Source organism: Dasypus novemcinctus, chromosome 4, assembly GCF_030445035.2.
Source record: "Dasypus novemcinctus isolate mDasNov1 chromosome 4, mDasNov1.1.hap2, whole genome shotgun sequence".
NCBI classification, from domain to species: Eukaryota; Metazoa; Chordata; class Mammalia; order Cingulata; family Dasypodidae; genus Dasypus; species Dasypus novemcinctus.
In genome coordinates, this window is record NC_080676.1 from 108,152,132 (window position 1) to 108,178,333 (window position 26,202).

The 26,202-nt window shown below is 34.7% G+C and overlaps 1 protein-coding gene across 1 annotated transcript; it reads left to right on the forward strand.

Moving 5' to 3' along the window:
* The first annotated feature begins 5,649 nt into the window (after window positions 1–5,649).
* On the forward strand, window positions 5,650–6,579 carry LOC101432602 (olfactory receptor 5H8-like). Its single transcript, XM_004447645.4, has one exon. The coding sequence runs from the start codon at window positions 5,650–5,652 to the stop codon at window positions 6,577–6,579; it is 930 nt and encodes a 309-aa protein (XP_004447702.1).
* Window positions 6,580–26,202: the final 19,623 nt, after the last annotated feature.

Consider the following 26,202-nt stretch of genomic DNA (forward strand, 5'->3'; position numbering starts at 1 on the left):
AAAATCATTGAAAGACAAAATGCATGTATCAAAGCAGTCCTGTGAGTAGAGATTAAAAACACAAGCTTTGAAAGCAAAAATTATTTCATCATAATACACAAACTTGGATAAAAAGTCTGCATAATTAATGGTATGTCTATGTTTTGGAATGAAACTTACTTGGAAGCTAAAATACTTCCCTGACAATGTCACATCAGCCACAGTCCTTATCCCTGCTGAAATGCAACCACGAGGCAAGTCACCAAAGTACCTGAACTCTATGCAGTAATAGAGTCTGAAACACAGGCCAGGCAAAACTTCTGACCCCAATATTCAGTGTTAGCCTGCAAATAATACCTAATATATTTTGAGCTATTGCAATGTTTCAGGATCTGCTCAAAGCTATTTACATGCAATATCTTCTTAGAATTCCTCACAAAGTAGATACTATTTTACCCTCATTTTATTTATAATGCTATTCCATGCCTACTTTGCAAGCATTTCTGGCTTGTTTGGAGGTTAATGTCAGAGACACTCACTCATGCCTCTTTGCTTCTAGGTTCTATTGAAAAGATGTGAATGAAAAGAATGGATAAGCTGTTGGGTATAAAAGTATTCACGTTCTTTAGAGAGGTCTAATCACTCCAAGCTATAATGTCCCTGGTAGTAGTAGATTAGAGAATTTAATTTAGAATTGAAGCCATAGAAATCAGGCTTCCTTTCATTCCCTTAGAAATCTGAACCTTATATCCTGCCGGTGTGGCGTATTGGTTGTGCAGACAGACTATACACGTATCACAAGCCAGTAGAGGTGAGATGGATTGGGGCCTGTCTCAAAGAACCAATCTTCAGCACAGGAGAGAAGTGGCTCCTACAAGGCAGGCTCTGTGCCAGATCAATTTATTCCGAAGAGTAAGTACAAAGGAGAGCCCACTGTCTTTATCTAACAATCTTCATTAGGAGAGGTGGTTTACAAACAGAGATGCCCACTGGAATCCCTGGAAAAGACTGAATAAACCTTAGTTAGCTGCCACACCCCAGACCAACCAAACCAGAATCTCTGGGGATGAAATATAGGCATAGGTATTTTTAAAAAGTTCCCCCAGGCAATTCAGCTGTGCAGCCTAGGCTGAGGATCATGGCTTAGAGGCTTGGTAACCCCATTCCCTTGTTATGCAACTAGAAAAACTAACAATTATTTGAGTGGTTACTTTGTCCTGAGAGGTTTATATAACCCCATCATGACTCCATTAGGCAGGTAAAATAATCCCAGCATTTCACAGATGAGAAAAGAGGAGCTCAGAAAAACTTAGTGAGAAACCAGAGATTACAAATTCAGTTTTCTCTTTTCAGAGCTGGATGCTTAACCACCAACATTATGCTGCTTCTTGTGGATGCCAGGATCAGAGAAATCTATCCAATCAGATAATGCATTTTTCATTTTGTTGGGAGAATCAAATAAGACTTGGAGAAATTGGAAGAGTTCATTCCAGCATTCCTTGTTTAAAGAGAGGACCATACGTCCCTTCTTTGGAAGTGAGGAGGAAGAATAAGGATTTCCACAAACTAAATTTTATAGAGATTTAGAAAATAGGTGTTAGGGATTAGGAAATCAATAATAAGAAATGCTAGAATTGTCAAGCAGTTGAAGTCAGTATAATATTTTTAGGTTCAGCTTTATAATTTTAAATAGCTATTCTTGGTATTTCAAGACTGAACATAAATAAATAAATAAAATAATAAAAAAATAAAAAGATTATCTTCTATTTCTTTACATCACATTTCTAAACATCAGCAAAAGTAGACGGTAATATAAATTGAAGCTTGCTTTTTGCAAGTTTGCTACAAATGTTTAAATGTTTATATGTGAAGTACTGTATTAACTTTGCTAATAATAGAAATTTTAGCACTGAAAAGGATTTAAATGATTAACGGCTACTTCTATAAGGTACATAATCATTCTAATTTATTTCTTTTGCAAGTCAGGGTTTCACATATAAAATTTGCATTGCTTGGTATATGTCTATAATGTGATCTTAGAGAAAAATATATATCATTAAAATTGTGTGTTGGAACACTCGATGAGTAACAAAAAAAGCATTTCTTTACACAGATGTGCTGCCTTATTTCATTTCTTTCACTTTAAGGTATGAATCATTATTCTTTTATGAGACATGAGTTAGAAGTTGGACCAAAGCCTCTATGAACTGTGCCAGAGCAGGGCATCTTCAGAGCTATACTAATTAACTGTTCTGTTGTTTACTAAGGAATTTCTTAAGTTATTAGAACAAACAAAATTAAGTTAAATCAACAGGTTTCTCTCACTTTGGTCAAAGAATACATGAGGATTAAATTTTAAAGTGCCTTCACCTCATGTATATTTTATAATAAATTGAACATGAATAAATCTGTATTATAAGCTTAAACAGTACTAGTGATATTTCTGGAATAGAAAAGCAGTAACTTTAAATTGATTTTAAATCATTGGTGTTGGTAGCACAATATTGTAAACATAATTAACAGCACTGAAATATATATATCTGAATGTGATTCAAAGGGGAAGAGTTAGAATTTATATATGGTATGAGAATAAATGTTATAAAAAAATCCATGGATCAACACTACACAATGAACCCTAAGTTAAACCATGAACTATTAACTATAGTTAATAGTACAGTTATAAAAATATGCTATACTCAATTGTAACAAGTGTTCCACACAAATGCAAGGTGTTAATAATATGGTGGTATATGGGAATCCTGTACTTTATGCATGACTGTTCTGTAAACCCACAACTTTTCAAATAAAGAAAGAAATTTAAAATATTAATTTATTTATTGTGGTGGTTATCTCATTCTTACTTCTGTGACAATCAGTTCACCTATAAGTGATCTATCATTTTTAACCCTCTCTCCTCACTCCCACATCAATACTTAAAGCATTTAACACCATGTTACGAATAGATTATAAAATTCTTGAGCTCCTGGTACGTTATGATATAGAAACTAGGCTCTTAGAGTTTACTGAATAAATAAATTCTTCTGGAAATATTCTGTTTTTTTAAATTGAATTAACTTTTGTGATTCAATCATCCCTCAATAATACCTTTAAGTTGGGGTAATAAACAAAATCCCTGACCTAGCCCTTAAGAGATTGTGTGATTCCACCCATGATGGTCTCCCAGGACACTTCTTGCACCTCCCTGCAAGCTATATTGACCATTTTTTGTTCATCATATAATTTAAGCTCTCCAATGGTCTATGTGGATGACATGAGTCCACAGGCATCAACTTATCAGAAATGAAGAAGCTTGGGCCATACCTAAGACCAATTCAAACCAAATCTTCATTTTACCAGGACCTCTAGTAGATACATAAGAATTAAAGTTAGTTTATGGAGGGCTGATTTAAGCCACCTTTTGCTGATGTCCATTGTCTTTGTTTTTCCTTTCGTTCTTCTTCTTTACCTTTGGCTAGCTAATCTCTAGTCATCCTTTAGATTTCAGTTCAAAGTGGGGAACTAATAATTTGAGCTGGTTAGCAATAGGGGAACAACTTTATTTGCTATTGCCCATGAAGGAAATCTAGTTCTTTGGCTTAATTAAAATCATGTTTTCATTAGTTCAGACATGACCATGCTAATCAATGCATTCAGAGAAACAAATTTTATTTATAAATTGAAGTTTGCAAAAATGTGTCAGAAGTTTTGTCTGAGGTAGAAAACGGTGGCCTAATGTGAAATTTTAATTGCTTCAACTAGATGTGCCTAAAATGACTTGATGTTTATGATTTCAATGTCTGTAATGCCCTGTGGAACAACCTAAACTTCTCATAAGTGATCAAGTCAGCAATGCCCAGTTAAACAGCTTAACTTAGTCCTAAAGGAAGTCATTCCTTGTATGCTCTTAGGGGAATTTCACTATGCACTTTTATAATTGGTCAACACTTGTTTTCAAAGAAAATTTATATAAATAGCATTTTCATGAGTTTTGTAAATAAAAACTCCAAAAAGAATCACTGTGAAAAGAATCACTATTTTATTGTCATTTCTGCCCTGCTGTATTCCTCCTACTTTAAAAAGTCTAACACAGTTAAAGGGTCTCCAAATGTCTTATAATATTCAGGTAAGAGAGAAATGATTTTATAATACTCATTATTCTTTCATAAAAAGTTAAAATGCTGTTTTATTTATAACAATTTTAAGTTGTATTGAAAAGGTACTGAAGTAACCTAGTGAAAAATTGCAAAAAATTTTGAATAATCTGTATATTTTATTTGAAAGACTAAAATCTGGTTAAACCAAATAAATTTAAGACTGAATTGTTCCCTTTCCTGATGTTTTATTATATTATTAACCTAACTATAGTGATTTTTTAATGATGTGTTTGTTACGATAGAGTATTAAGTAACTAAAATCCAGATCACTTAACGATTTGGGGTTGCTTAGGAGGGCATTTCAAATAAAAATGCAATTAAATACCAGAATTTTTGGTTTGGGTTATTTATATAGCATGTATGGAAGATCTAGTGTTTGGTAGAATTTTATTCTACTAAACAAACTAATGGAGAATAAAGTTTTCTCTAGTAAAACCAGCAGTATTTCTATAGAAAGTCATTTCTATTCAATCTGATAGCAATGATAGAGAAAGCAACAGATTTTACAAATGAAAAAAAGAAAAACTTTCATGCAGTGCTACTGTATTTGTGAACAACTCAAAGTTTGTAAAGTAATATTTAAAATCAAAGTGACTTCTTCAAGCAAAAACTTTAAATTTTGACCAGAAAAAATAAAAAACAACACTGACCTGACAGAACTTTTAATGAATAGCAGAGTTAAGATATACCTTCACCTCCAAGCTGTTAAGTCTTTCCCTTTATTTCATCTTTTGCCTTTCTCTGGTACCTTCTTTTTCCCTTTTCTTTGGTTCATTCTTTCTTGCATTTATCCAACCATGTCTCTGTAATTCTCCACCTATTATTCTCTTCCTCTCTTATTTTCTTCTCACCCACCCAAACTTCCCTTTCTACTTCTATTACCTACTAGAGCCCTTCTTTTCTCCTCTTCTCAAATGTTCCACAGGAAAACAATTTTACTTTTCTCTATAGGCAGTAGACAAACACCAACTCTTTTTCAGATAACATGGAGTAGCATGGAAGAATATATCATTCTCCTCACTGTTGGCACCACTTGTTTCTCATTTACTTTTTGTTTTTCTCTGGACTCATTACTACCACAAAATCGAAATGGAACCTGCTCTCAGTACAGGAACTAAAAATCTCTTAATTTTCAAACTCAGTGGTCTCTGCTTACTCCTTACAAGACAATCATTTTGGCATTTGTGACAGAACTTCACTTTATCCTTCTTCACTATCTTTCTTCTATTACTTCTACAACAGTCTTTACAGTTTCCCTACTGGTTTTTGGACCAGTATTGTTTTATGGGTTTTCCTTTTCTATTTTCTGTGCCAGTCAGTGTTCTTGGTATCTAGTGACAGAAACAAGCTTTGGAGATTTCAGCAGTAAATGGGTACATTGAATGGAATTTCACTCTAACATAGAATTTAAGAAGATGTTTTTATCTCAATCCCACAAATTTTTGCCTTATAAATTCTTACGGAATGGTCTTTTTACATATACTCCATTTTATCTCAGGGGGAATCCAATGAGGACATGGATAAAGAAAATGCAACATTGCTGAGAGAGTTTGTTCTCACAGGATTTACAGATCGACTAGAATGGAAAATCTCTCTATTCCTGCTGTTCTTGGTGGTGTATCTCATCACCATGGTGGGGAACCTAGGACTGATTTCTCTTATCTGGAATGACCCTCACCTACACATCCCCATGTACTTATTCCTAGGGTGTTTAGCATTTGTGGATGCTTGGCTCTCATCTACAGTAACCCCTAAGATGCTGGTCAACTTCTTAGCCAAGAGTAAAATGATATCTCAATCTGAATGCATGATACAATTTTTTTCTTTTGTAATCAGTGCAACCACAGAATGTTTTCTCCTGGCAACAATGGCATATGATCGCTATGTTGCCATATGCAACCCTTTGCTTTATCCAGTTATTATGACCAATAGACTTTGCATCCAGCTGTCAGTCTGTTCATTTGTAGGTGGCTTAATTCATGCCTTAATTCATGAAGGTTTTTTATTCAGATTAACCTTCTGTAAGTCCAACATAATACATCACTTCTACTGTGACATCATACCATTACTTAAGATTTCCTGTACTGATGCATCTATTAATTTTCTGATGCTTTTTATTTTCTCTGGTTCAATTCAGGTATTCACCATTTTTACTGTTTTTGTTTCTTATACATCTATTCTCTTTACTGTCTTAAAAAAGAAGTCTGTAAAAGGCATAAGGAAAGCATTCTCTACCTGTGGATCCCATCTCTTTTCTGTCTCTTTATACTATGGCCCTCTTCTTTTCATGTATGTGCACCCTCGATCTCCTAAAGCAGATGATCAAGATATGATGGATTCTCTGTTTTATACTGTCATAATTCCTTTTTTAAATCCACTTATCTACAGCCTGAGAAATAAGAAAGTCATAGATTCCTTAATTAAAATGTTAAAAGGAAAATGTTAAAGTGACATTATCATACTAATATGTTTTCTATTTAATAAAATAGTTATAAAATTGTGCAGTTGGATGTGGCCATGATTTGTTATTGTATATATATTTTTCTAATTGTAATTTTACTGGTATTTTAAAAAAACTTTCTAGTGTGGTTTTCCCATTTTAACCAAGCAACTCTTCCTAATCCCTTCTATGGGCTAACATTACTCTGATAACAAAGCTAAAGCATCACAAGTAAAGAAAACTACATACCAATTTTCCTTCTGCATACAGATGCAAAAATCCTCAAGAAAATTCTAAATCTAATCAAACAGCATGTTAAATTGATAATACACCATGCTTCAGTGTTTTAATGTCTTAGCTGTTGTTACTAATAAACTCCTTAAAATATCTATGTGTATTATTAAAAAATATACAATGAATTTTAATTATAACATGTCATTTAAAGCAGAAAACAAATGTTAAGATTTTAAATTCTAATGTATTAGTCAATGTACCTATATAAATGTATTGTTGTAAAATAGCATATTTCCTTTGAAAAGGAGTTAAAGACTTTGTTTTCTAAAACTATATATTCTGAAGAATCATATCACTTTTAACTCTATTAGTGGAAGCAAGTTTATGTTCATTGAGCATAAATAAGCCCCAGCAACTTGCTAGCCATCAAAACATCTTTCATTTTTATTCTTTGGGAAATGTTGAATTTCACATCTTATAGGGATTCACTTCATATACCACACAGAGCAATAAGTGAAATGGCAATCCATTGAGAAAAATTGTTAAATGATTTAAGATAGCTAAGGCAGGGCCGATGGTTAAGAGACTGCTCTCTGCTTAGTGTGCACATGTGAGAAATGAGAAGAACCTGAGTTGCTTCTCACTGTAAATATGCTCTCCAAATTCCTTTCCAGTTGTATTTGTATGTTATTGGCCCACCAGAAAAAGCTTTCATAATTTAAGACTAAAAGTTTAGATAGAAGAATTAGAATTAATTTAGAATATGCAGTGGATTAAAAAAGAGGTGAGTCACAATAGCAATTTTCCCAGAATTAAAAAAAAAAAAAGATATATTTTTCAATAGCATTTAAATATTGTTGGAGTGTGTTATTGAAAACCAAGAGGTTTGATTGCATATCGCCAAAATTAAGTAATACTAAGCGGGTGCTCTTGAATCACGGAGCAGCTTCCTCCTGTCTTAAACACCTGCTTGTTTGTAGTGGGGCTTCCTCGTGGTAGCACGTTTTTGGGAAATTGGGGAAGGTGTTGCAGCTTCAGAGAAGCTCACTTTGGGCTAAGAGCAGGAGTTGGCCCTTCGCTTCTGCTGGACATCACCCAATCCCATTTAATCCAAAATCTTAATTCTCTTTCTGCCCGGATGTCCCTCATGGCCAGTAAGACGCAAGGCCCCACACGCCAGAGTTCAGAAAGTCCTGTCCCTGTTGCTTGTCTGGCTTTGGGGCTTTGTTCCGGCAGTCGTCAGTGAAGTCCAATGCCATTGCAGACATGTGCCTAGCAATATTTGCAGTTGACCAAATCTCCTAATCTTTCTTTATTTATATACAAAGGAAGTAGTTTTAAGTAATTTTTCATAGCAAGATTCCAAATGTTATAAATGTAATCTAAATTTCCTTTTGTGATAATACTTTGTTTACTGTACTGTTTATTTTATTCTTTGTAATTAAGTGGTCTCTTAGAGCAGGAAGCCAGTTTTCGAAAGAGCAGACTGGTGTTTGTCAGTTGGGCCCGAGCAATGAGGGATCCTTGAGTTGGGGCTCAGGGGCCCATGGTTGTCTCTGTAGGGACCGGCTCCGTGTCCTGCTTAAAAACCCCAAGCTTCAAGCAGGTGACGGCCCATCTGAGTGCCCACCACTCCGCCTTCCTCTGCAACCTCTACTTGTCCTATTCTATGCAACTCTTCATCTGCCTAGAACACAATCGGTCTTAGATTTTTTTTCAGTTTTTTTTTTCCTTCCTGCAAATTGTGGACGAAAGTTTTGCTTTTGTTTTTTTGTTTGACTTTAGTGCTGAGATCCAGAAGGTGAGATTAGAGACCCTCAAAGTCTTAACTATTCCCGCCTTGTTGCCTGCCTTGTGGACTTGATTGCGGAAGCTTGGGGCAGACCCTTCCCACCTACAAGTCCAGTGGGACCGCACACTGTCCCCTCCGCAGAGGGCAGATGGTCCTTGTGTTTGCATATAAGGAGCGTGACAAGGGTGTAAATATTTATGACTTTTTGTACTGTTGTACAAGGTGAGAGGAACACGACATGGTTTTTTTTATGGGGATTCATGTATATTTTGATAAAAGTGGTTACATGTTCAATTTCTTAAGTGTGGAGCCATGCCCCGTCCACAACTCACGCTGCTGCTGGTCATAGGGGGCAGTGAGAAAATAATTGATCTAAACGATTTTATAAGAAATGTTTTTACCTTTTCTGTAGACCTCTTTTGCTGTTCCTGTTATGGAAGGCAGTCTAGCCCTTCTGACTCCAACTCTGAATTTAAAATGCTGGTGCTATTCATAGGCCATGTCTTCTCATTTCAGAATGTCCTTACCAACTAAAGAGGAGTCACAGAACTACAGAAGACTACCGTGGCAGGTCCCCATTTCAGACTCAAGCAGGAGTTCTTTGGCGTGTTGATAGATCCTATACTTAGGAGAGTCCATGCACACCGTGAGGATATCTTTTTTTTTTTAACAATTGGCTAACCTTCTCCGAGATCTTAGCAGGTACAGGTATTAGATGTTTGTGTCCATGGAGTGTTACCATGAGGTCTTGTGCCATCAATCTCCATGAATAAGACTCATGATTAACCAAGGATTTGGGGGAATAGCGGTGTGGTGGATTGGATTAAGTGCTGCAAATTAGACACATTCTTTGTCTTGAGCTGCATTCCTGTGGGTGTGAACTCATTCTATATAGGATCCCTTGAAGACGATATTTTAGCTAAGTTATTTTCTAGCTGAGTAAGGTTGAACCTTAGTTTGGTAAATGGAGTCATTCATAGGCAGAAGAAGTTCATATAAAGAAAGAAAGTTATATAGAGAAGTTGGAAGTCAGATGTCAATGGAACCCAGAAAAGAAAGGAGAAGATATTGCCATGTGACAGGAAATCCAAGACAACCAAAGATTCTAAAGTTGGCTTTTGACCTTCAGGGCAAATTCCATGAGGGTTAGTGTTTTAGTTTGCTAATCTGCTCTAGGAGACAACATGAAATATGTTGGTTTAGCAATGAGAAGTTATTAAATTACGAGCTTACAGTTCTAAGGCTGAGAAAAATGTCCAAATCAAGGTATCACCAGGTGATATTTTCTCCCTGAAGATTTGCTGCCAGAAATCCTGAACTCCTCTGTTACATGGTAAGGAACATGGTAACATCTGCTGGTCTCCTGTTTTTTTCTGGGTTTCAGTGAATTCAGCTTCTTGCTTCCATGACTTTCTCTTCTTTGTCTGAATTTCATTCTCTTAAAAAGGACTCCAGTAAGAGGAATAAGAACCACCCAGAATGGGATAGGTTACATGTTAAGATCCTACTCACCAAAAGTTCCTCCTTATAATGGGTCCACAACCACAGGAATGGATTAGCTTTAAAAACAAACTTTTCTGGGGTCCACACACTTTCAAACCATAGTAATTCATTCTCTGGACCTCAGAAGCACATCTTTTTCCACATGCAAAATACACTCATTCCATTACCTTATCTCAAAAGCCTTAAGTTATTTCAGTGAATGTTAAGTATGAAGTCTCATCAAAATTAGTTATAGGTATGATCTGTCCTAATACACAATTCTCCTCCAACCATGGACCTATGGAAAAATAGAGAACATATTACCTGCTTCAAATATACATCAGAGTGACAGTCATGGGATCACTATCCCAGTTCCACAGGAAGAAATTAGAAGGAAAACAGGGGACTCTGGTCCCAAACAATTCCAAAGCTTTGCAAAACATATTCTATTTGATTTCAAAGTCTGAGACATTTACAGAATCATGTCTTGTCCTCTGGGCTTGATGAAGGTGCAATCCCACCCTTTCTAAAAACTTGTGAAGTGACCATTCTCTCCTCAAACATTAAGCTGAAGGCTCCAATATTTTTTCATTGGGGTAATAGGCAGGCTCATGACTCCTTCCTCATCATCATCAGAGTGGCAACTGGACTCTAGGCTCCACCTTCACCAAGTATCAGGGCATACTCAGCCTTCCCACTCACATAGGTGGGCTCATTCTCTTGGCTCAGGAAGATGTCTTTAACATCACATCCCAGGGTTCACAGGATGGAGGAATAAAATATGGATTAGAGTGGACTTACAGGTATTCTACTATAGAACTATTGTGACCCTAGCAGTAGTAGAAATTGTACCATTGGTGTGGGGACAGTGGCACAGGAGTTGCTGAGGGCAGGGAGAGGGAAGGCGAGGTGTGATGTGGGAGCATTTTCAGGACTTGGAGCTGTCCTAAATGATATTGTAGGGACAGACACAGGACATTATCTATCCTGTCATAACCCACTGAATGGACTATGGGAGAGTGCAAACTACAATGTAAACTAAAATCCATGAGGTACAGCAGTGCTCTAAAATGTATTCACCAAATGCAATGGCTGTGCCATAGAGATGAAAGATGTTGTTGATGTGGGAGGAGTGGGGTAGGGTGGGGTATGGGGTATATGGGAACCACTTATATTTTTTCCTGTTACATTTTTTTTGTGTGTGACCTATGCATCTTTTTGCAAAACAGACAATTATATTAAAATAAATAAATAAAAAAAGAAATGAGGTATCAAGCCACAAAAAACATAGAAGAACCCTCAAAGCCTATTGCTAAGTGAAAGTAGGCCATCTGAAAGGGCTCAAGATTGTGTGATTCCAACTATATGACACAGTGGAAAAAGCTAAATTATAGAAAGAGTAAGAAGAAAAAAGATGTCTTTAAGCTTCCATGCTTCTGCCTTTGAAGTCATTTTTCTTTCAATCTATCTCTTTTATTCCAGGTTGACAGTGGTTCCACTTATAAATTTCTTGAAAAAAAAAAAAACTTGTCAGTTTTGCATACAGTACACAGGAGTCTACACCATCAGACAGTAAGATTTTCATTAGGTCCTTCCTGGATAACTGCATTTCCAATCCTGACTTGCAATGAATTAGTTGGGTAGTCCCCTTCAGTTAAACCCTCACATGGATCATTACTCTCTCAGGATTTGATTTCCAGAAGTGCAACGTTTTTGAAACTATCAATTTCTGGTTTCTTGGTGCCCAGTCAACTTGTCCTTTCCTGCTCACATTTTCCTATAAGTTTCAAGAAGCAAGTAAGCTTCACTTTTCACATTTATTTTGGGAAACTCACCTAAATATCCAAATTAGTTGCTTTTAAATTCTGCCTTCCATTTGACATCAGAATACAATCATGCTGAATTCTCTGAGACTTTAAAATAAGGATTACTTTTTTCTAGTTTGCAGTGACACATTTATAATTTTTCTTTAAGACCTCATCCTCCACAGTGGATGTACCAGTCTACATTCCCACCAATAGTAAATAAGTCTTCCTATTTCTCCACATCCTCCCCAGCACTTGCATTTCTTTTTAATAGTTGCCATGCTAATAGGTATGAAATGATATCTCATTGTAGTTTTGATTTGCACTTCACTAATCACTGGTGACCATTTTTCATATGTCTTTTCACCATTTGTATTTCTCCTTTGTCCAAATGTCTATTCAAGTATTTATCCATGTTTTAATTGAGTCATTTGTTTTTGAGTTTATTTTTGAGTTGTAACATCTCCCTTTGTATCATGAATATTAAAACCTTATTAGATACATGATTTCCAAATATTTTCTTCCATTGAGTTGGCTGCATTTTCGCCCTTTTGAAAAGTCCTTTGAGGTGAAAAAGTGTTTAATTTTGAGGCGGTCCCATTTATCTTTTGTTCTTGTTGTTGTTCATCCCTTTGGGTAGAAGGTCCAAGCTTACATTTAGGTCTTTGATCCATTTTGAGCTGATTCTTGATTAGGAAGTGAAAAAGGGTCCTCTTTCATTCTTTTGGTCATGAATATCCAGTTCTCCCAGCACCATTTGTTGAAGAGATTGTTTTGTTCCATTAGCATTACTTTGGAATGTTTGTCAAAAACCATTTGGCCATAGAGGTGAGGGTTTATTTTTGGATTCTCAAATCTCTTCAACTGATTGATGTGTCTATCTTTATGCCAATAGCATTGCTGTTTTGAGCATTATAGCTTTGTAGTATGTTTCAAGGTCAGACAGTAATTCCTCCCACATCACTCCTCCTTTTTGGGATGATTTTGGCTATATGGGTGCACTTTCCTTTCCAATTGAACTTGGAAAGTACCTTTTCTATTTCTTAAAGCATGCTGTTGGAATTTTGATTGGATTGCATTGAATCTTTAATTTTTGTAGGATTTACATCTTCATGATATTTAGTCTTCCAATTGATGAACATAGAATATCTTTCTATTTGTTTAGGTATCTTTAAAAATTTTTAAACATTGTTTTGTAGTTTTCTATATACAGGTCCTGCACTTCTTGGTTGAAGTTGATTCTTAGGTATTTGAGTTTTTTCTTGCTATTGTAATAGGAATTTTTTTCCCCTGGATTTCCTCCTCAGATTGTTCAATATTAGTGTACAGAAACATAACTGATCTTTGTATGTTGATTATACATCCTGCCACTTTGCTGAACTCATTTATTACCTCAAGTAGCTTTATTATAGATATTTCAGAGTTTTCTAAATATAGGATCATATCATTTGCAAATAGTATGATTTTACTTCTTCTTTTACTATTTGGATGCCTTTTTATATTGTCTAATTGCTCTAGGTAGAAATTCTAGCACAATGTTGACTAACAATGGTGACAGTAGGCATCCTTCATCCTTGTCTTTTTCTCTATCTACAGGGAAAGATTTCAACCATTCCCCATTGAGTACAATGTTGTCTGTAGGTTTTTCATATATGCTTTTATCAGACTGAAGACTTTTTCTTCTATTCCTATCTTTCAATTTTTTTTTTCAAGAAAAGATGCTGGATTTTGTCAAATGCCTTTTCTTCATTGATCAAGATGATCATGTTGTGCTTTTTCCCCTCAATTTTTTAACGTGATGTATTATGTCACTTGACTTTCTTATGTTGAACCAGGCTTGCCTATCAGGACTAAATCCTGCTTGGTCATGATATATAAATCTCTTGATATACTGTTAGATTCTATTTGCAAGTATTTTGTTTAGAATTTTTGCATATATGTTCATTAAAGATATTGGTCTGTGATTTTCTTTTCTTTTGGGTTTTTATCTGGCTTTGATATTAGGGTGATGTTGGATTCATAAAATGTGTTGCATAATTTTCCCTCCTCTTCAATTTTTTTTAAAGAGATTAAACAGGATTGGACTTAATTCTTCTCAAAATGCTTGACAGAATTCACCTGTGAAGCCATCTCATCCTTGACTTTTCTTTGCTGGGAGATTTTTGATGACTGATTTGATATCTTTAAAGGCGTTTGGTTTCTTAAATTTTTGTATTTCTTTTAGCATGTATAGGTTGTTTGTTTGTTTCTAGGAATTTCCATTTCATGTAAATTTTCCTACTTGTTGGCTTACAGTTTCTCATAATATCCTTTTTGATTCTTTTGTTTTAGTGGGGTCATTCATAACTTCACCTCTTTCATTTCTGGTTTTATTTATTTGCATTTTCTCACTTTTTCCCTAGCCTAGCTAAGCGTTTATCAATTTTATTGATCTTCTCAAAGAATAAGCTTTTGTTAATTTTATATATATATATATACATATATATATATATTTCTCAATTTCACTTATTTCTGCTCTAGTCTTTACTATTTATTTATTTCTGCATTCTTTGGAAGTGTTTTATTGTTTTTCTTTTGCTAGTTTTCTCATTTGTTCAGTTAGATCTTTGCTTTTAGCTCTTTTCTTTTTTAATATGTGTTTAGGGCTATAAACTTCCCAAGGACTGTCTTCTCTGTATCCCATAAATTTTGGTAAGTTGGGTTCACATTTTCATTCATCTCAATATATTTACTAATTTCACTTACAATTTCTTCTTTGACTCACTAATTATTTAAGAATGTGTTGTTCAGCATCCACAAATTTGTAAATTTACCTTTTTACTGTATATTATTGATTTCCAGTTTCATTCCTTAATGATCTGAGAAGATGCTTTGTATAATTTCAGTATTTTTTATATTTATTAAGACTTGAATTGTCACATTACATGTGATCTATCCTGGAGAAAGATCTGTAAGTACTTGAGAAGAATATATATCCTGCTGAGTTTGGGTGCAACGTTCTATATGTGTCTGTTAGGAATAACGCGTTTATCGTTTTGTTCATGTTCACTGTTTTTTTGTTGATCTTCTCTCTAGTTGTTCTTTCTAATGATGTGCGTGTAGAGATGCTTATTTCTAATTTCAGTTTTGCCAGAGCTTACCTCACATATTTTGGGACACTCTGGTTAGTTGCATAGATATTTATGACTATTTCTTCCTGGTAAATTGTCCTTTTCATTAACATATAATTGCCTTCTGTATTACTTATAACTTTACTGCCTTTAAAGTCCCTTTTATGATATTAAGTATAGTTATTCCTGTTATTTTTTGGTTACTGTTTGTGTGGAGTATCTTTCTCCAACATTTCACTTTCAACTGTTTTAAGGTGAGTCTCTTGTAGGCAGCATATGGCTGGCTCATTTATTTATTTATTTTTTTATCCCTCGTCTCAAACTCTATGGTTTGATTGGGGAATTTAATCCAGTCACATTCAATGATACTACTGGAAATGAATTATTCCATCATTTTATTCTTTGGTTTTCATGTTTTATATCTTATTTTCATTCATCTTTTTTTACACTTTTGATTACCCTTCCTGCTAGTCTGTTTTCTATGTTGTCCTCCAAGTCTCTTTCTCCTTTCTTTTTCTTTCAGGCTCTAAGACTCCCTTTAATAATTCCTGAAAATTTGGATTCTTTTTATGAACCCTGTAGTTTCTGTTTGTGAATATTTAAATTCACCTTCAAATTTGAAGGACAGTTTTGCTGGATAAAAAATTCTCAGCTGGCAATTTTTCTCTTTCAATATCTTAATTGTATCATATCATTGTCTTCTTATCTCTATGGTTCCTGATGAGAAATCCACACTATGTCTTACTGGGCTTCCCTTGTACTTGCTTCTCCCTTGCTGCTATCAGAATTTTCTCATCATCTTCAATGCTTGAAATTCTGAGTAGTATGTGTCTTGGAGTAAGTCTATTTGGATTTATTCTGATTGTGGTATGCTGTGGTTCTTGGACATTAAGTTCATTTCTTAATGGAAATTTTTCTTAATGGAAAATTTTCAGCCTGTATTTCCTCAAATACTCTTTCTGCCCCTCCCCCTTCTCTTCTCATTCGGGAACTTCCATGACACATGTATTATCGTGTTTCATGTTATTCAATTCCCTTAGCCCCTGCTCAATTATTTCCATTCTTTTCTCTCTTTGTTCATTGCTCTGATATATTTCAGCTGTTCTTTCTTCTCTATCATTTATTCTTTCTTCTATTTTTTGAGTCTGCTGTTTTATGCCTCTAATGTGCTTTTATTTCAATTTTATTGACTATTTAAAAGCATAAATCCTTCCAAAGTGTACAATCAATGGTATTTGGTGTAATCACATGTTTGTGCATTCATTACCCCAGTCACTCCCAGAGTACTTTCATTATTCCAATAATAAATGGAAATAAAACAAACAAACAAACAAAAATCTCATCACCTCTCAATCTCTTTATCTCACTTACTGTGTCTTTCATCACATTAGCGCTGTTACTTTTCTATTCAGGTTTTCAAATTCTTCTTTGGGCTTGCTCAATGTCTTCTTGATGTCATTTATGTCTTTAACATATTGTCTTTCAACTCATTAATTTGATATTGGAAATTTGTTTGCGTCTCATGGATTAGTTGTCTCCAATCATGTGTCTTTTCCTGAGCTTTGATATATTTCTTTGCTTGGGTCATGTCTTCCATTTTCTAATAATGGCTTGAAATCTTTTGCTGATGTCTAGACATCTCATTAGGATGATGAGTTTACTCTGATGCATGATTTCTCTCACTTTTGTAGGGATTTAGTGGTAGAAATCCATGTGTTACAGATTTTCTTTGATTCTTCTTTCAACCTGTTCTGGGTTTAGGATTGTCTCCTTTAGTTTCTCAAATCTGGGTCCTGGACCCTATAATGGGTTGAAGACCCACCTCCCAGGGCCTTGGGTCAGGAGGCTGCAAAGGCTGGAAAAAGCCTCTCATTTACTTTTTATTTCCTTATGTGCACTTTCGTGGTCTGCCAGCAGATAGCACACTGTGGCAGCCCTCTCAGTTCAAGGTCTGGTTTGAGTGTGTTTGCTGCAACAAGTACCAGATCATTGTGATAGAGGTTCCTGCCTGGAGAATAAGAGTCTCATATTTCAAACTTTCTCAGATGCATTTCTCCAACCTTTGCTGGTAGCCCCTTCCTTTTTCCCAGGTAGGAAATAATTCCACTGCCCTCTGCATCCTCAGCAATGAGTCCCAGTCAGTAGGCAGGGGTAGATTGAGAGAGTCAGATCTTTTTAGTCCCATGCTGGCTCCCAAGGCAAACAATACTGTGTCCCTATCAAGCTTGGAAGGGCTTGTGGGACACAGCAGACTTAATATGTGAGTTAATATTTGAGTCAGCCTTATGCTGTATCCCTCTGTCATTGCTATCCTGGGGAGGTAGATTCCCAGGACCCCTTTGTAACCACTGCTCTGAGGCCTGAGAATTCAAAATTGTCTTTAGTGTGGGGGAGGTTGCCAGCAGTAGTAGCTGCCAGTTTTAACCTATAGTTTAACCATCACAATTCTTTTCCTTTATCCCTTTCTCTTTTGTGTGGTGTCCCGCCTTCTCCTGGTGTCCTAAACCTTAAAAGATTATTTTCTAGGTTGATTCTCTTTGTCCTCTAGAATTTTTACTAATGCATTTAAAAAATATTTATTATTGTTAGTGAATTTAAATACATATATAGACAATTTTTATTTTTTAAATTCTCACGGTAGTGTTGTTTCTGCTTTCTTAATGAGCCTTATGATTTTTCCTGCTATATATTTATTCACTTTATAGTGAAAGACTATGGAACTTTTCTATAGAGTTGTGATAGTTTTCTCAATTATTTTATTGTCTTCTAATTTGACCTATGATTTTGTGTAAGATACATAAATGTTAACATTAAGACAAACAAATTTAAAGATTTATCCCTTTATAGCTCTTCCTTTCTTCAGTGTTGCTTAAAAACTTTCCATTCTGATTTCATAATTGATGATATTTTTCAGATATTTTATATTCTCACATTTAATTATTGGATCATTATAGGCTATAATTTGGTGAATGATTTATAGTAAATATCTAAATTTATGTCAAAAATATTTCATAAATTAAGAGTTTTTGTAATTCTTTTTAAAATATCAGAGGGGGGTTGAAGATTTTATTAACGGATTTCAATATTTCTTAGATTCATAAGCCAATAAACATTGATAGAGACTGATACCAGATATTAAAATGAGTAAAATATTCATAATGTAAACACCTTTATATTAGTTTAAAAATCAATGTAGAGGTCCTAGAATACAATAGTTTGTCCAGAGTCAAACTAAGTGTATTAAGAATTATTCACAATCAATTAGGATAGAAAGGACGTTATCGTATTTGATCCTGGGAAATGTTTTTTTACCTGATTGAATTTTCTATCATAAAAGATGTTAATCCTATACAAAATGAATCTCGATGCTCTATCACTGAGCTTCAATATGTTTGCAATGAAGTTAAGTTAGGATGTAATAAGTTTACTACTAAGTTTATTATTTTTATTTTGTATGAATTAATAAAGAAATATTTATTGAAATTTCTATTATGGAAAATACCAATAATTTCAATCCACATTTAAAAAAAGCAAATTTGGGTCCTATGTAACTTTTAAAAGCATAAAGTGCACAGAGGCAAAAAGTTTGAGAAGCACTGAATTAAGTGGATACTGTATATTATGATTTTACTCTCCATTTTAGAAATACCATTAGTTATTAGCCTTGTATTCATTGATCCTCTTTCCCTTAGTATTTCTCTTTTCTGTGTATTTCTCCATCCTTTCTCTCCACCAGCCTTTAACAACAGCGAATACCATGGCCCGTTGAGAGATAATTGTGTAAGTTATTTGTTGCCAATGAAATAGGAAAGGAGGTTTGGGATAAATACATCCTATTTATTTAAAAAGAGATCCACTAAGAGTGTAGTCATTCTCCTTCATAATGCATGGTTTGTGGATATGAAACCTGGCACTTCCTTCATCCATTTTTTCATCAAATGAGAAAACAGTGTGGGGATGCAGTCAATGCACAATGGAAGACATAGCTGAGGGAATTACAGAAAAATAGAAGATAAGCCACTAAAATTAAATATCTCTTCCACTTGTTTAACACAGCAGCTTTTATTACAGTTTAAGTATATTCGGGAGAGATATTTTATCATTTTTGTGATGTTCTTCATTGCATATATTTTTTAGATATTTATATTTTCAGTATTATCTGACCCATTCAAGTTTGAAGACCTTTTCCAATTTCTGTAATGCTATGATTATATCAATAATTTATATTTAAGTTAGTGCAGGCCAGTGGTTTCCTAACAACAAATAAGACTAGTAATAACATTAGTGGAAAGAAACAATTTAATGTATATATTCAGGAATTGCACATGATACATCATGGATTTGTAATCAAACTACATGAAACATTCAAATCTATAGGTTTTAATAAATAGCATAATTTTCAAATATGGTGATAAATCCCTGTTATGAAGAAATGTTTTCACAAGGTTGAGAGGAACATTGATTAATACTAAAGATGAAAATATTCTGGATTTGAGAATATATATTATCAGAACCCATATTCAAATATAATCTCTTGGACAAAAACAAACATGAGAATAAAATTCAAACTCAGTTTATATCTTATAGATGGTGCAGGTAAAGAAAAGCTTAATATTTGGGAACATGGAATGTGCCTAGTTTGAAAGATATTCCTTAAAGAATCAAATATTCAAATTAATATTAACTGGAAGCAATTTTTGAACTGATTTCTATATCTGGTATTTGTTTGATAATGAAAATTGTAGCTAAATACCCTGTTATAAATATCCATTCCAAATTGACTTTACTACAGTATACTTTGAAATACACTTCAGCAGAATCTATCCTTTATGAAATTGTTCATTCTTTCATTTATTTGACTTGCATATCATCATATTAATATTTTATATCCAAAGTTGCCATTTTCTATTTTCTCAATATCTCTTATTTTTGAAAAATCAATTGTTTTAAGCAGTAAAATTAACTTATCATGAGATATATTTGTTTCACATTGTTGAGACTTCTTTTTGGTTTTCATAATTCTTTTCATAACATTTATTCCTTCCTTGTTTCTTAGAGTATAAATAAAATATTTTAATAAAGAAATTACTACAGTATAAAAATAACAGCAATAAGTATATCATTCCATTCTTCTTTACTGTAATTGGTCAAACACATGAAGAAAAGAGACCAGTAGAATATTGAAAATTAGTGTACTCAGGATGCAAAGATTGATAAGGCTTTCTCATTCCCTCTTTTGATTTCATTTTAAAAATAGCGAAAAGGATGTAGAGATAAGAAATTAGGACTGTGGTAATAGTGAAGATATGAATTGACTTTGAAAAGATAAGGATCAACAGTTCATTGATAAGATCTACACAGGAGAGTCTATACAACGGAAGAATGTCACACAAAAAAGTGATGATTTTGTGAGAGCCACAGAAAATTAACCTAACAGAATACCTACATGAATTATGGAATGCACATATCCATATTCTGGTATGTAGGCCCCTATGGTCATCTGCATGCAAAGTTTTTTTGACAACCTGTTGTGGTACTACAGTGGAATGCATGTTGCCACATACCAGCCATAGTCCATTGATGTAAAAAAAAATCAATCTGCAGTTTCAGCAAGACAGAGAAAATAAAACTGTGCCATATGTGAGGGTCCACAGAATGGAGGAATAGAGTATGGATTAGAGTAGCCTCACTGATATTCTATTCTGGAACTGTTGTGATTAGTGATGGAAGTAAATGTAGCATTGATGTGGAGAAAGTGGCCACAGTAGCTGCTGAGGGTAGGGAGTGGGAAGAAGAGATGTGATGTGGGGGCATTTTCAGGACTTGGAGTTGTCCTGGGTGGTACTGCAGGTACACTTACTGGACATTGCATGTCCTGCCATGGCCCACTGGGTGGACTGGGGGAGAGTGTAAACTATAATGTGGACCATTGACCATGTGGTACAACAGTGCTCAGAGATGTATTCACCAAGTGCAATGAATGTCCCATGATGATGCAGGAGGTTGTTGTTATGGGAGGAGTGTGGTGAAGGAGGTGGGGGTATATGGGGACCTCATATTTTTTTAATGTAACATTTTAAAAAAAGACAAAAAAAAAAAAACAACAAAGAAAGAAATTCTATCTTTTGAAAAGACATTCTCTGACATTTTGGGGGTAACAGCAGAAATGCATCAGAGCCAGTTTGCCCAGAATGATGAACATTGGTATGTAAAGTCAAAGCTCCATAATGATCATTGCCACCAAACCAGGATTTTCCATGATTGTGATCAGGTAGATAGTAAAGTACACCACAAAGAAAAGTGGCTTCAGCTCTGAGTGATCAGTAAATCTTATGAGGTTATATTTATTTGTCAAAGAGTGGTTCTCTTTGTTTATCTCTGTCCTCTCTGTTGAGAGAGAAATTATGGAGAAATAAAACTATAATTTAAAATGTCTAATTTTCCCTCATATTTATCTGAAAAAAAAAAACAAAACACAGAGATGATACTTCAAGATTTCTATGATGTCGTTAAAATTCTGGCACATAAACCTCTTGTGAACATTATTCCCCTGAATTGTCAGCTTCTATCAACTCAAATTCTGAATTCATGATTCCCAAAAATATTTTGATAAATACAGAGAGTTTTTACAGGAGAAAATGTTTGCTGCATGAGTTTTTTGCATATAGTGTACTAGCCTAGAGCACCCATTGCTGGTTACGAGTTCCCAAATCAATGTATTTTTTTTTTTTTGCATTTAGGATCTTTAGAATAAATTTAAAAGCAATTTTCTACACATATATCTTTTTCAAAGAGCAAAGTATTTCATATATATCTCCTTTAAGATTGAATATGGAAAAGCAGAAGCTAGGTATGATAATTTTATATATTTGGAGTGAAGAAATATCACTAAGAATGTAGTGGCTGACTGTTCCTCTTGAAAGAAAATTATTTTGGAAAGCTAGGGAAGTAATTATCCATAAATGTCATCAATGTTTAATTTGCATATGCCGTTTTCATATTTTTATCATCCATGTGTGTATCCTATTGTCTTTGGCAGAGCCAGTTCTTTGAGCCTATTTGTAAATGAAATATTAATTTTTTTCTCCCTGTGTCTTAATACTTTCCATGGAAAATTTAAGATCCTCCTTGATGTTCTAAAATTATTAGTTTGTGGGAAGCGGACTTGGCCCAATGGATAGGGCATCCGTCTACCACATGGCAGGTCTGCAGTTCAAAACCTGGGCCACCTCTACCCGCGTGGAGCTGGCCCATGCGCAGTGCTGATGCATACAAGGAGTGCCGTGCCACGCAGGGGTATCCCCCACGTAGGGGAGTCCCACTCGCAAGATGTGCGCCCCGTAAGGAGATCTGCCCAGGGCAAAAGAAAGTTCAGCCTGCCTAGGAATGGCGCTGCACCGACGGAGAGCTGACGCAGCAAGATGATGCAACAAAGAGACACAGATTCCCATGCCGCTGACAACAACAGAAGGGGACAAAGAAGAACATACAGCGAAATGGACACAGTGAGCAGACAACTGGGGGGGAGGGGAGAGAAATAAATTAAAACAAATCTATAAAAATAAAAATAAAAATAAAAAAAATTATATTAGTTTGTGACCAAACCCTTAGAAAGGTGAACAATTATGTTACTTCATACACAGTGATTGTGAACATTCTCTTACTTGTTCCAGTGAGACTTCTCCTAATATTCATGGTTTATAACATTAAAGCTACCAATAGTTGTTTTTTTTAATTTAAGGTCGTGTTCTTGTGATTAATACCAGTTCGATTTATCTTTATTGTAGTTTAGTAGCATAACTTCCTGATAGTTTCAGAGGCAACATTTGCTTCCTATAAAACTGATACCCTAAATATAAAATAAAATATTTCAAGGTGGCAGTTAAAGTTCTCTATAACCTTATCCTCCTCCAGCCTCATTTGCTAACTTTTCCAGTAGACCTTCACTCTGACAACCCATTGCTCACTTCCATCTTCCTTCTATCCCTAATACCAAACTCACTTCCATCTGCACTGATCTTGCCTATTCTACCATTTCTGTTGTCCTTGTCCAAATATCTAAATCATTTCCAAACCATTTTTAAGATAGAGTCTGTATATAATTCTACTTCACTGATCTCCATTTTCTAAACCCCTAACGTATTATATATCCACCACAACCTAGAATTGATTTTGGATAGCCTACATTGCTTTTTTTGTTGTTGTTACATATTTATGCACAACAGTCTCCTTAATAATTTGCAAGCATTTAATAATAACTGAAACCTATGCTTCTGTGAAACAAGCTATGGAATTCTGTAGGAAAAAGGCAGAAATTATTCATCAAAGTATAGCTCTTCTCTAATCACCTGTAACAAGTGAATTTGTTTTCAGTATGCTACCAATGATACTGAGTAACTCCTTTAGCCTCTGGAAATTGCGATCGTTAACTTTGAAGAAACGTCTACATTGGAACCTATTTAAAATGCATCGTTTAAAAAATATAATTGTTTTTCTGTTATCTGAACTGACTCATTCTTTTTATTCTTCTGTTTCCTTGGAAAATTATAAGATTTGTTTAACTATATAAGCATAGTTTATAAACCAATATATAAAAGTAAACTTACCTTATTCTTAGTTTTATAATACTTAGTAAAAGAAAAATATAATTTTATGTTGTCTTTTTAATTTTAATAAGATAGATAAATTCATATTGAACAGAGAACAAATCCATCCACCCACCATTGATAAAATTTTAGCAATAGTTTCTTTTAAATGTTTAGTACTTAATTGGGAATTAATCCATTTTGACAGTGTTTCTATAGATACAACTTTCCCATGCTACCCCTATTATTAGTGAGAAATTTCAAAATTTCAAAATGTAGAAAAATAAGACAATATGCACAAATGCCACAAACCAGAATTAACCAGTATCTTGGTATATTTACTTGCAGTATTTTTTATGTTTTTAAGAGAAATGGAAATTTATATATGAAGCTGCAGTCCTCTTTAATTAATCCCCACCTCGCCTCCCACATTCGTTTCTCTCCCTTCTCCACTATTCATGAGCAACCACTATCAAGCATTTGATCTTTATCATTCCAACCCATTTCAGAAAAATTTCCATAACATATGTGTTTATTACTAATATAAACTACAGAATATTTTTAAATTTTATAAAAGCTTTAGATTATATAAATGATACATAAAAAAATATACCCATCCTCCTCCCCCTCCCACATTTCATCATTAAAAACATCTTTGATTAGTGTTGTATATTTGTTACAATTGATGGACAATAATTGAAGCATTGATACTAACCATGGTCAATAGTTTACATTATAGTTTACACTTTGCCCTGCAAATTTTTGACAACATGTATAATCCATCATTACAATATCATTCAGAACAATTCCAATGTTGCTAAAATGTCCCATGTTACATTATTCTTTCCTCTCCATCCTCTCAGAAACTCTGGTGACCACTGCCTTATATCAGTGTTACAAGTTATTTCATTGTTAGAATAATAATAAGCCTAATTTAGTCCAGAATTGCATTCCCACCTTATGTTGATACATTCCTCAATCTTGAGGATTTTAAGATGGTGATGCCCACTCTGTTTCTGATTGAAGGGGAGCATAGATCCCATGAGGCTGATAGATGGCACTGTTTTGCTTGAAGTCGTAGATACTCTGTTTTGGGGGGGATGAGTATTGCTCATCATCTTCATTTTGTTACTTGTCCTGGATGAGTCTAAAAAACTGAGAGTAATTGTTGATTGCCACTGTATTGAGATTCAGGGCTCAACTGGCATATAAACAGCAAGAAGATTTAAGTCTCTGGTACATATATTTAATGGATATAATGCAAATGATAGGTTCAAATAAAAGGGGCAGAAGAGCCATGTGTAGGGAAATTATAAGTCTCTGTTACATTAGGGAACATATTTTCCAAGGTAAGGGTCACTTGCAGGTTGCTAAATTTCTGAGATTGTCTTCCCTGGTTATAATGTCTAGATGTCTCTAGAGCCCTCAGGAGCACCGCTCCTTGAGGTACAGTTTACCGTGGCATTCAATGAGATTCTGCTAAGATGCACGTAAGTGTAACCACTGGAATGACCTACCAACTCACTTTGAAATATCTTTGCCATAAAATCTCACTTGCATTTAATATTTCCCCGCTTTGGTCTGGGTCTTTATCCAAAGGCATCACTAGTTGGTGCTTGGTAATAATTCCTCAGTGCTGGGGAGGCTTATCCATGGGATTTGTGTTCCAATACAGGGGAAAGATAATGAGTTTACATGCTGAGTTTGGCTTAGAGAGAGGCCAGATATGAGAAACAAGGAGATTTAAAGGAGGTAAGTCTTAGGCAATATGTAATACTAAGCTAAGTTTCAATTTAACAATAAAGAGGTTCATAAGAACAAGCATCGATATCAAGTGCCTGTCCTATATAGGTTTGTCCTCCTTTGCTAGGTGCTGACCATGTACTCTAGGGATGCTTGCCACTTTATTAGAGAATGTAGCAAGATCCCAGGATGGGAATTCAATTTTCTTTCTGTTATTTTGTGGGTATCTGCCCATCAAAACATCACCCCATAACCACTAGTACATATTCATATCCATAAAGGCATGCCCCAGGTACACTCCTCCTCACACATCTCCCATCACCAACACCCACAACAGGGATCCTCCCCTGTCACAGTTGCAAGCCTTCTGCAATCCAAAGTCTTCCCAAAAACAAAGCAAAAAAAAAAAAAAAAGAATAAAAATAAGTTATAATAATAAATAAAATGTAAAATTAAAAATAAATGACTAAAATTTTTTAAAAAATCTTTGTGTCTTTCATTGTCATAGGATACGTTATCTTTTATGTACAGTGACAATTTCTTCTGTATATTCCTCCAAGGTCTTATTTTTTTCCACTTTATTTTCAGAGAAGATTTACCTTACAGAAAAGTAACATAGAAAATGTCAGGGATCCCCCATACCCCACACCCTACCCTTCTCACATTTTCCCCTATTGATAACATCTTACTTGAGTATAGCACATTTGTTACAATTGATGATCAACTATTGAGGCATTGCTACTAACATACAAATCCTTAGTGTTCACCTGTTCCTTCCCCTAGCCCTCTCCCTAGTTCCAGAGATAGTTCAAAACAACCCCCTTTTCCTACTCCTCCTTACATTCCAGCACAATCAACCCCCCTCACATCCCTTCACA